Source organism: Tachyglossus aculeatus, assembly GCF_015852505.1.
Source record: "Tachyglossus aculeatus isolate mTacAcu1 chromosome 12 unlocalized genomic scaffold, mTacAcu1.pri SUPER_6_unloc_1, whole genome shotgun sequence".
Taxonomy (NCBI): domain Eukaryota; kingdom Metazoa; phylum Chordata; class Mammalia; order Monotremata; family Tachyglossidae; genus Tachyglossus; species Tachyglossus aculeatus.
The window spans coordinates 2,759,093-2,771,568 of record NW_024044828.1 but is presented as its reverse complement, the minus strand read 5'-3'; the positions used below and the strand labels follow the sequence as shown (position 1 = coordinate 2,771,568).

At 43.3% G+C, this 12,476-nt stretch overlaps 1 protein-coding gene across 2 annotated transcripts in view; it reads left to right on the top strand.

The window, feature by feature from the left end:
- Positions 1-12,476, top strand: part of KMT2E (lysine methyltransferase 2E (inactive)) — a 65,463-nt gene that overhangs the window by 32,319 nt on the left and 20,668 nt on the right. Inside the window, exons 13-14 of one of the 2 annotated variants that reach the window (XM_038740943.1) lie at positions 1,102-1,366; positions 2,460-2,558. In XM_038740943.1, the coding sequence (XP_038596871.1) occupies positions 1,102-1,366; positions 2,460-2,558 (364 nt within the window). The remainder of the gene's footprint in view (positions 1-1,101; positions 1,367-2,459; positions 2,559-12,476) is intronic. The other variant, XM_038740945.1, reaches the window with a different exon arrangement.

The window sequence follows — 12,476 nt, the reverse complement described above, 5'->3', positions numbered from 1 at the left end:
TTTCAAGTAGAGATATCTTGAAGGCAGGAGAAAATAGACTGGAGAGAGATCAGAGCTGGAGGTGTAGGTTTGGGAATAATTCGCATAGAGGTGATAGTTGAAGCCATGTGAGCGAATGAGTTCTCCGAGGGAGTAGGTGTAGGTGGAGAATGACTGTGTTTAAGTGGTTACTGTGTGTCAAGCGCTGGATTAGATTCAAGTTAATCATGTTGGACACAGTCCCTGTCCCCCAAGGGGTGCTCAGTGGAAGTCGGAAGGGAGAGACTTGCAGTTTGAGTGATTTAAAAGGGCTTATTGACACGTATTTAAAAGAGTCACAGAGGTTCTAAAACAAAGTAGTTGAGAAATTCTGACAGGTATATAAGTAATAGATATTTCTGCCTAGTGGTTGGGGTGTGGGGGTACTTACTTTTCAGGAAAATACTTTGCTGAGGAAATCTCACTTTGGTTTGAATTATGACTGCATTCTTAACACTGAGCATCAGCAGGATTTAGCAGACAAAAGAAACATTAAAGGGCCACAGCTCACTAATCTCACCTGGAAGCCTACCCTCAAGTCAATTTGCTGGATTGACAGGGCATTTGAGTCCTTTTTTTTTTTTTTCTTTTTGAAAGATATTTGTTTAACTCTTAGTATTTGTCACTACTAAGTGTACTGAGTGCTGGGGTAGATACAGGGCAATCAGGTTGGACACAGCCCCTGTCCCACACAGGGCTCACAGGCTTAATCCCCAATTTTCAGGTGAGGTAATTGTGGGACAGAGAAGTGAATTGACCTGCCTAGGGTTGCACAGCAGATCCCTGTGACAAAGCTCGGCAATTAAAATTTACTGGGCTGAATTGCTACTAAAAATACTAGTAGCCATTCCCCCCCACCCTGTTTTCAGTCACCTTCAAGTAGTATTGCATCACACTGCCTCTCTAGCCTTGCTCCTTTCACACTTGGAAAAGGGGCCGGGAGTGAGTTTTACAACAATTAGTAAGGTAAGTTTTGTGAAATGTCATTTTAAAACATATTAAAACGTGTTGATTTTTGTTACTTTTATAATTTGTTGCAAATATTAATAGACACATTAAAACAAGCCTTTTCTTTTTTTTAAGCAAATACAAGGTGGATTGCGCATGCCTGAAAGAAAATCCTGAGTGCCCAGTTCTTAAACGTGGTTCTGAGCCCACAGAAAACATCAATAGCGGTTATGAGACCAGAAGAAAAAAAGGAAAGAAAGAAAAGGATATTTCCAAAGAAAAAGAAACACAAAATCAAAATATTACCTTAGATTGTGACGGAGCAGCCAACAAAATGAAGAGTCCAGATAATAAGCAACGCAAACTTTCCCCACTGAGGCTGTCCATATCAAATAATCAGGTATTGAAATTTATTCAGTGCTAATACTGATTATGTAAGTGTGTAGGCATCTTTTATAAAATCATGGAAAGGCTTTTTCCTCAATTTAATTCGTAAAACGTATTGTGCATTTTCCCAGTGGTTTGTAGCATTACTTTTAGAACTGTCCTTATTCTTTTAATTCCCTAGGGAATCTCCATTTTCTCTCACTTCATGAAGTATAGGAAGATAAACCACAGATTCTTCCATTAGATTGACACTAAAAAATTATCTGACTACCTGTTACATCATCAGGCTTGCTTTTTCAGTTTTACTTTTCTCTGGAACCGGAATCTTTGGGTGACTATTAGTAATTTTTAAAAGTGAGTTAAAATTTTGTGGTATTTTCCAGATCTCTCTCATTCTTTGGTACTTATCCGCTTCATTTTAGCCTTAAGCGATTTTTGAATAGAATTCATGAGAATGAAAAACACAGTAGAAACTATCTAGACTTTGTTTCTAAGGAAATCACTCAATCAAATTAAGAGCTTCTGAGATTTAAGGGAAAAATTACACTAAAAACGTTTTAGTCCTGGCTTTTGGTGATCCTTGTTCCTCAATGATCTGTGTTAAAGAATAGCAGTTTGAAGGCTCCAGAAGTCTGTGAAAATCAAGTGGTGTTTTCAGTATTACATTCCTTTTCTTTTCCTTTCATTTGTTGTTAAATTATATAGGTGGTGTAAAGCTTATGCTGTCATTGTTTGGGGTGAAACTGTAAATTCACTGAAATATGACCGCGTTGCTGTGTCTGATTTGACCTTAAGAACAGTGTTTGAAAACTTTACCGGGGTGTTGAGGGGAGGGGGTTGTTTTCGTTTGCTTTTTCAAATTGAAGAGGATTTGTGAGATTTATTTAACATTAAAGAAAAATTTTGGGATTGGAGAAGAGACTTAGAACAGGTCATTTTTTTAAGCTGGCAAATAGTTTTCTTATGTCGTCTTGGTTAATTGGCTTTCTCTCTTGAAGGAGTGGTTCTAGGCCTTTTCCTTAAAAGCAGCTGTATTCAGTTAGTATTTCCCTAGTTTTTAGATGGAGTAGTGGAGCTTCTGTAAAGCAGTCATTTCCATCTTTCAGGAGCCAGATTATGTTGAGGAGCTAGAAGAAAAAACTCCTATTAGCAATGAAGTAGAAATGGAATCAGAGGAGCAGATTGCAGAAAGGAAAAGGAAGCTGGTAAGTTGGGAAGCAAGTAGCTGCTTAAAGCTGTTGCTAGGGCTTAGTGACAGCTGCTCTTCCCGTGCTACTTGTTCACCGCCTTTTCTCCGGGCTTTAGACTCTTGAGCGAGTCTGTGTGAAGTCAGTTCCCCCAATGCGCTTTAACTTCAAGTTTGGGCTTGCTATGCAATTGAAAGAGCAATTTCATTTGGCTTAATCATCTTTACACAACAAAGACCGTACTCTCAGGCCTGACTTCTGTGGAAAATGTACAAGTGTGACAGTCACATTACAAATGTATTCTTTCCACACCAGTCAGTGATATTCGAGGGCCTAGTACAGTGCACTGCACCAAGCAGCTGCTAGATAAATGCTGCTGCTGCTGCTGCTACTGATTCTTTTTTAAGAGCTTCATAGGTGCTACGACTAAAATCAAACTCGAGTTTGCATCCAGATTTATTGTGAGTTACTGCTTCATGGTGTGCATCTCTTTTTGTGGTCTGTACTTAATCTCTCTAATTTATCCTGAGAGAGAAGTGAATGTGAATACTGACAAACTTATGGTGGCGTGTTTGAAAACTGTCGTGTGGAAGGGAAGCCCTTTCTTACATATGTAATGTTTTACTCCATTTTTCAACTAGTATAGCTGAGCTTTCCAGTGACCTGAAATCACATTTTAGGGTAACTACAGGTTTGGGGGAGACATTTGATTATTAAAACTCGGTCCATTTTAAAGAGTTCGAAGCAAGGCACCTGTTTCCCAAAATGGATTGATTAAGCATGAAATAGTTTCTCATTGCATCAGTTAATAGATACAGCAGAATGTGGGCATAGCTAATTTTAGTAGTGCCTAGGATGATTCGATTTACCCACTCTGGGGGCGGTGGGGGGAGATTGTCACCCACCTCAATTTATGATTTACTGTTGTTTTCCATGATCTTTTCGTTATTGGATCAGAGAAAGTGCAGTATAGCAAATGGAAGAAGGGAGGGGAAAAGTGGAATAGGAGAAAGAGAGAAGCAGCGTGGCTTAGTGGAAAGAGCGTGGGCTTGGGAGTCAGAGGGCATGGGTTCTAATCCCGGCTCCGCCACTTGTCAGCTGTGTGACTTTGGGCAAGTCACTTAACTTCTCCATGCCTCAGTTACCTCGTCTGTAAAATGGAGATTAAGACCGTGAGCCCCCACATGGGACAACCTAATAACCTTGTATCTATCGCAGTGCTTTGAACAGTGCTTGGCACATACTAAGCGCTTAACAAGTACCATCATCATTACTATTATTACAAAGTCGTTCATCAGTTAAAAGACTCATTTCATCCAGTTAACCAACATGAATGGGGAAAAACAAATTTATTTTCTGAATTGGGCTCAAAGAAGTTACCAAAAGCTAATCGCCAGGCAGATTGTTTATGAATTGAGTTAGTGACCCCTCCTAAAGCATTAGACTCCTAGTCAGTAGTACTTGAGTACCTACTGTGTGCAGAGCATTGTGTTAAGTTCCGTGGATCAGTCAATCTATCATTTATTGAATGCTTATTGTGTGCTTATTGTACTAAGCACTTGAGAGAGTACAATATAACAGCATTGGTAGGCATGTTCCCTGCCCACAATGAGCTTATAGGATAGAGGGGAGTCTGATAGCTTATGATATAATCAATATCAATATCAGATAGTCTGATTGAATTAGTGGGCATGATCCCTGCCCTCAAAGGAGTTTCCAATCTAGTAGGAGGGTCAGACAGTTAAAAGGGACAGTGCACTTAAGTAATAGGGTACATGCTACAGGAATTAATACTCGTAGAAGCCCTGTGTAGGCCATGGGGATGTAAGCAGGGGAAATGAGAAATTAATTGGCAAAGCCTGCTGATGGAGGGAAGCCCCTAGGGTTAGCTACAGCTCTTCTTATGTTAGATTGGTGATGATCCGCTTGGCAGTCCAAATTCCTCTGACCCAAAAATTATATAATACTGGACTTTTTTCTGAGGCACGGGTGTGAATGAAGCCCTGGTTTTACAATGATGTAACGGGAAAGAGACCCAGGTGCGAGTTCTGACCCCACCACTCATCTGCTGTGTCACTCATCTGGAAAATAGGGATAAAATGCCCATTCTCTCTTCTTCTTAATAATAATAGTAATAATTATAATAATAACAATAATGGTATTTGTTAAGCACTTACTATGTGCCAAGCACTGTTGTAAACGAGCTGGGGTAGATACAAGTGAATCAGGTTGTCCCACATGGGGCTCACAGTCTTAATCCCCATTTTACAGATGAGGAAACTGAGGCACAGAGAAGTTAAGTGATTTTCCCAAGGTCACACAGCAGGCAAGTGGTGGAGCCGGAATTAGAACCCACGTCCTCTGACTCCCAAGCCCTTGCTCTTTCCACTAAGCCACGCTGCTTCTAAGATTGTCACTCCCTGTCTGTGCCCAATTTCCACCTCTGTGTTCTTTTCCAGTGCTTTAGTAATAATGATGATGATAATAATGATGGTATTTGTTAAGCACTCACTATGTGCCAAGCACTGTTCTAAGCACTGGGGTAGATACAAGGTTATCAGGTTTTTCCATGGGGGGCTCACAGTCTTAATCCCCATTTTACAGATGAGGTAACTGAGGCACAGAGAAGTTAAGTGACTTGCCCAAAGTCACACAGCTGACCAGTGGTGGAGGTGGGATTAGAACCTACGAACTCTGACTCCCAAACCAGTGCTCTTTCCACCAAGCCATGCTGCTTCTCAGTACAGTGCAGTGCTTTGTGCATAGTAAGTGGTTCATAAATATTATTGCTGCTCTTACTTAAATCGAGACCAATGCAGGACAGGGACTCTGTCCAATCTGATTACCTTTTTATACCCTTTTCCAGTGCTTAGTACAATGTTTGGCACATAAGCTCTTAATGCATGCTCTTATTATTATAATTAGTAGTAATAATAAGAAGAACAACCGTATCTGTGGGATCTCAAAGATAATTGTAATTCAGGATAGAGGCACAAATGAGAGTACTTGAAGGCTTCTCTAGTTGCTGAAATATCCTTCAACCATTGCTGTCTGGCTTAGAGAGTACATGGTGGGCTGGAAGTGCTCATCCTCTTTCCCTGGTGGCCCCAGGACATAGGTGAAACCCAGCGGTCTTTTTTTTTTTAAAAAAAATGGTATTTGTTAAGCATCTACCATATGCCAGACACAGTACCCAGCTTTGGGGAAGCTCCAAAGTAGTCAGGTTGGACACAGTTCACATCCCACACGGGACTCACAGTCTTAATTCCTATTTTGCAGATGGGGTAACAGAGGCCCAGAGAAGTGAAGTGATTTGCCCAGGGTCACACGGCCAACAAATGGCGATGCTGAGATTAGAACCCAGATCCTCTGACTCCAGTCCTGTGCTCTTTCCTTCGGTCCCTTCTGCTCCTTAAGACTAGTTAAGAGCAAGGCCTTTTTGGTATCAGTGGTTTCCCCAAAACTCTGGGGCACCTTTCAGGTTGTTTGCATAGTAGCCTGGGATTTGCCCTGCCGCATGAGATTCCACTGACCAAGAGTGTAGCTGTCTTAAAATTAAAGGCCTACCAATTCTGTTGTCTGCTCTGGGTGACTTAAATTTAGAAAGAGCTGAAGGGAGGCTGCAGTTTTCTATTTTCTTTCCCTGTGCCCTCTAAATTTGCTTTTTTCCTTCTTGCTTTCTCTACCCCTCACCCCCAAGTTTTCCCTGTTTTTTTGCCCTGTTTCCACTTTGCCACCTCCTCCTGCCTTTACGTTTGTCCATTTACACGAGCAGGACACTGTTTGAGTTGTACAGGGACTGGGGGAACTTGGAAAGGCTCTTTAGCCACTCAGTGTTTCCAAGCCATGTGAAATCATTGCTCTTTCCTCACCTTAAAGGCCTAAACGTTCAAGGGAAAGAGTTACCTGACCCATCTTGAGGCTGCCCAAATCTCACCAGGAGCCTGTGTGGGGAAGTGACCTGAGACTCACTCCCCAAAACTGGAACCAGCCTGTTAATCAGTGATATTTGTTTAATGCTTGCTATGTGCAGAGTGCACTGAGCCCCAGGGAAAGTAGAGTATAAGGGGAGACAGATATTAAAATAGATTAGGGATAGGGGAATGTTAGAATATTTTTGTAAGTATTGTGGGGCTGAGGTGAGTATTAAAGTGCCTTAAGGTGTGTACAGCCAAGTTCATAGTTGACACAGAGGGTAGGGTGGATAGAGGAAATAAAGGGCTTAGCCTAGGAAGGCCTTTTTGGAGGAGATGTAATTTTAGGAGGGTTTTGAAGTTGGGGAGAATGGTGGACGACCATTGGCATAAGCAAAGGATTAGTGAGGTACAGATAATACGTTGGTATTAGAGGAGCAGAGCGTGTGAGTTTGGTTGTAGTAGCTAATCAGTGAGGTTAGCTAGGAGGGAGAGAGTTGATTGAATGCCTCAAAGCCAATGGTATGGGGTTGCTGTTTGATGTGGAGTACAGTAAAGTGCTAATCGCTTAGTACAACGTTTTGCGCTAAGTGCTCGATAAATTGGTTTGAATGATTGTGAAGGTGGCTGGGCAACCACTGGAGGATTTTGAGGGAGAAAATGGATCTGGGCAGCAGAGTGAAGTGTGGACTGGAAGAAGGAAGAGACAGGAGGCAGGGAGGTCAGTGAGGAGGCTGATGTAGTCAAGGCAGGAAATGAATACTTGGATCAGTGTGGTAGCAGTTTGGATCAATCAATCAATATATATTGAGCACTTACTAGGTGCAAAGCACTGTACTAAGCACTTGGTAAAGTACAATGCAGCAGAATTAGCAGTCACGTTTCCTGCTTGTAACCAGGGGGATGGAGAGGAAAGGGTGGATTCTAGAGATGTTGTTGATGAGGCTCCCTTGGGCGAGAGCGGCAGGGGAGAGACTGGCTCATCTCGGGGAGAGCCAGGTTTCAGTAATATTCATTCATTCAATAGTATTTATTGAGCGCTTACTGTGTGCAGAGCACTGTACTAAGCGCTTGGGAAGTACAGTTGGCAACATAGAGAAGATGGTCCCTACCCAACAACGGGCTCACTGTAGAAGGGGGAGACAGACAACAAAACAAAACGTGGTCACGTGTCAAGTCATCAGAATAAATAGAGGTAAAGCTAGATCATCATCATCAATCGTATTTATTGAGCGCTTACTATGTGCAGAGCACTGTACTAAGCGCTTGGGAAGTACAAATTGGCAACATATAGAGACATGCACATCATTGACAAAATAAATAGAATAGTAAATATGTACAAGTAAAATAGAGTAATAAATCTGTACAAACATATATACAGGTGCTGTGGGGAGGGGAAGGAGATGGGGAGGGGGAGAGGAAAAAGAGGGCTCAGTCTGGGTAGGCCTCTTAAAATGTGTAAGGCTCATGTCTGTTTCTCAGGTGGGTTCCTCCGATAACACCACGGGGTCTGTGCTGCCGATGAACCAAGTCCTAGGTGGCACTAGAGCCAGTGACCCTGCACAATTTGTAGGCCAGTGACAGTGACCTTCAGGCAGGGAAAGCCAGCCAGCCCCGCAAGCATAAGCAGGGCAGGTTACAGCTGGTTTAAAAAAAAAAAAAAAGGTGGCCTGGCCTGGTGGATAGAGCTCAGGCCCAGGGATCAGAAGGACCGGGGTTCTAATCCTGGCTCCGCCACTTGTCTGCAGCGTGACCTTGGGCAAGTCGCTTCCCTTCTCTGGGCCTCGGTTACCTCATCTCTAAAATGGGGATTTAAACTGTGAACCCCATGAGGAACAGCGATTGTGTCCAATAGCTTGTATCTACCCCAGCACTTAGTATAGTGCCTGGCCCAGAATAAGCGCTTAACAGATACCCTTGCCTTATGCTTTCGAGTCATATCCGATCCGCAGCGACTCCATGGACACATCCCTCCCAGAACGCCTTACCTCCATCTACGGCCGCCTCCGTTGAGTTTTCTTGGTAAAAATGTGGAAGTGGTTTACCATTGCCACCTTCCTCCCTCGACTCTCTCCCGTGCTGCTGCTGCCCAGCACAGGTGAGTTTCGGCTTGTAGCCGACTACCTTCCCCTCGCTAGCCACTGTCCAAGCTAGGAATGGAATGGGTCTGCCTCTGCTTGACTCTTCCCCTCCTAGCTGAGACTGGTAGAGTACCTGAAACTCTACAGGTGCCATCCTGAGGGGGGAACAAATACCATAGGCCTCCCCCAACCCCCAAATGAAAAAAATAAATAAAAAACTGAACATTAGCAGCAGCATCAGGGGTGCTTCACCACCATTCCTCTGTCCCCTCTGCTCACTCAGAACATATGTTCTATGATGGTAATATGGAGAAACTCTCTCTCTCTCTCTCTCTCTCTCAAGACTGCATCTTTCGATGCAGCATGAATGTCTAATCTGGATTTTTACTATTGAAATTTATCTAGAACCTCCCGTTGCCTCGTAGTTGCCCTCTGGAAAATGACATTCCCCTTGAAATCGTTCCTCTATGACATTGTCAGAAGTTCAGGCTTGTGTTAAAGTCTTGTATTTTTCGTTACTCCATTTTTTAAAAAAACATATATTAAAAAATAGCCATGTTTCCTGCAACCTGGGGGTTATTTTCTTGAAAACTGTGCACTGAAGAGAATAGCCATTACTCATTGTATTCAGCACCACCGATATTTGCAGAAATAGTTTCCTCGGGCACTGCGGCACACTGTATCTAAACAGATGTGTTGTTGGAAGGCTGTTCCTTAACTGCATTCTTAACCATTGCATAGTAAAAACGCGCATCGAGGGCAGATTTGAGTGTACTTAAACTATATAAGGGAGTAATGTTGGGATTATGCCCTTTTCTTCCCCCAGTATTTAAATCAGTCAGTACACATTAAGTTTACAACATGAGGAGCAGTGCTAGGAAGAATCTGCGAACACCCATTTCAGACACAGGCCCTGACTCACTGGAACCACCCCACCCCCTGCAAAAAAAGAAACTGGCTGGGATAAACAAAATCAGTATCAACTGTAACAACAACAATCCACTACTGATTAGATGGCCTGTGCTGCCACAGTCCTCCTAATGCTCTAGTGTTGTTTGGTCAGCTTGTGCAAGGGAGGGTGTTTGCCTTTGTAGTGTTGGGCGGGAGGATGGGGGTTAACCCAGGCATTGGGTGCCCTCCGGTCTCCAGCGGCTGGATGGGCTCGCTTCCCTTCTCATTCCCGTTTCCCTCACCCGTGGCTCCCTGACTCCCCTTCCGCCATGCCCTTGAAGATGTCACCGTGATGGTCTGAATCAAGCTGATCCGTCTGGGAAGCACCCAGGGCCCCGAGGGGAACTCCGGGATCTAAAATCCTCAGCTTTTTGAGCCTGCAGAAGTTGGTTTTAGAGCTGGAGCCGAGTTCGCCTCAGCAGAGAAGCATTCAGATCGCCCTTTAGAGTTAGTGCAAATAATACTAATAGCATTTATTAAGCGCTTACTATGTGCAAAGCACTGTTCTAAGCGCTGGGGAGGTTACAGAGTGATCAGGCTGTCCCACAGGAGGCTCACAGTCTTAATCCCCATTTTACAAATGAGGTAACTGAGGCCCAGAGAAGTGAAGTGACGTGCCCAAAGTCACACAGCTGGCAACTGGCAGAGTTGGGATTTGCACCCATGACCTCTGATTCCAAAGCCCGGGCTCTTTCCACTGAGCCACACTGCTACTTGCAAATGATTTTTCGGTCTCACTTAGGCTTTAGGGCCAAAGCCACCTTGGCAGTTACAGGAGCTTTCCTTACAGAAGCTTAAAAGTGTTGGCCTGGAAAGGCAGCCAGCTCTTCCCTTTGGGCCCTTTTCTCTGATTACCTGCTTATTGAATTTTGTATAAACTGGGCGTGAAGAACCTCACGGAGTTAGGTTGGTTTTGGCAAATATGGCTTCTGAAATTGTGTTTTGTGAGATGTTATTATAGGGGCCTTGTAAAGAATAGTTGCTATTGTATATAGTATTAGTAGATACAATAGACATTCAGACTTGAAAACCTGACATACCCAGTTTGAGTAGCAGTGAGAGTCTGGAGATATGCGTGGTTTGTTTTTTTGTTTTGTTTTTTGTTTTTGGGTTGGTAATCATGATAGGAGACCTTATGCTAAGTTGGCCCTCTGTCATCTCCAGTTCATGCATACATTAGTAAGCCAAGTCTTTAGATTTATATATATTCAGGGTGGAAAGAACAAGCTTTCCTCCATCTCTGTTCATCTCCCAGCACCCCCTTTTGTTCCCCCGGCCCCTCTGTGATATCAGTGGTCCCTGTGCTACTTCTGGGTTCCTGCCCCACTGTTCTAGAATGCCAAACCCTTTGTGGTCCACACAGCTTTACAAAGGCAGAGCTGTGAGGCTGAGACAATTTTTCTGGAAAAGAGCAGGTGTGCCACACCAGATGTCTTCATGTCCTGTGCTGTGGAACCTGCTCTAAGGAAGTATGAACCTTGGTCTGACTCTTGACCCAAATTTCCCATCTTTCTTCCATTTTTATGGTTGCTATGGGAAATAGAAGCCTTTCCTATGAGGCAAGAACTGGGCCTTCTTCCCTCTTTGACCAGCAAGGAGGTGTTAAATGTGTAAAATGACCTACTGAGAGATGGCATTTTGGAACACACGATATTTGAAATTAAATAGGAAAACAAGGTGGAAATAGGTTCTTGGATTCTGGCCCGGATCTGGATATACCTGACCGGTCCCGCCCTAGGGTCGAGGTGGCCTTTGATCTTCTTGTCTTGATGGTTGCATGGCTGTTTTGGTGGGGCCACTGCATTGCAATGCAAGCGTGAATCCTGTTGATGAACGGAATGGTCAAAGAAAGGGCAAGGTGGTTGAATGTTGGCCATATTTTGAAAGATTGTCTATGCTAGAGTAAATTTTGACTTGATTTGGGAAAAATCCATTTTGCAGTTTCCTTGATAGTGAAATTTAAACCCTTGACGCTTGTTTGTTGCCCACTGCACGCTGAAGGACCCTCAATAAGAAAAGTTATGGACTTCTTCATGAGAAACAATGGATGAGCCTCAATCCTGAAGGTTCAGGAATGAAAGCCCACTCAGAGAAATTGATTTTAGTACTGGTGATTTGTCCAAGCCACTTGTGACCTCATTTGTCCCTGCTGGTCACATTCACACAAGGTTATAAAGTGCAAAGAGCAAATCCGCAAGATGGGAAATTTAGAAGTGAAATATCTACTCACGGGTGTTAACCTCAAAGTAGATCAATGACGAGGTAATTGGATTTTCTACCCCTCCCCCCATTTAGATGGTGAGCCCTGTGGAAGAGGTACTGGGGTGGGGGTGGAGGGGCAACTGATCCATAGAACAATAAAAGGGTAATATAAAACAGTGAATTATAAAATCAATAATGCCACCTAAAAACATAAAACCAGCAGTTCCCCCATTACAGCGGACCCTACTTGTGAACAGGTCACATATCACTTCATTTTTTGAAAATTTCCCAAGCACCTGACACAGTGTCCCCCACCAGATAAGCCCTCAATAAATGCCATTGCTACTTTGACCACGACGAAGACTACTAGTTTTTTGAGGGGAGGAGTCATAATTCTGTGGCTCCAGGGATGCTACCAAACCACTTTCAGTTGGGTCTGAGGATTCCTGGGAAGGAGAGAAGAGAGGTAGGGGAAGCGACCAGTCTTACAAGGCTCCAGAGCTCCCATGCCGGCCCCAAATTTTCTGATGTTTCAAAACTTAATTTCAAGTCATATTTTAAGGGTTTTGACTAATAAAAATGAGACTAATTAGCCTATCCTTTAAGCATAGTTAGTTCTTGTAAGTTACCTTCAAATAAAGAAAGTCTCTGAGGCTGTTCGGATGCACTTTGCTCACTTGTTGACTGAAAAGGAGCAGTGCGAGTGACCTGGAAACCTTCCCTAATATATATATTTTTGGTGGGGTTAGTTAACTGTGTTCCTCAAAAGTGAATTGTCTGATTAGACA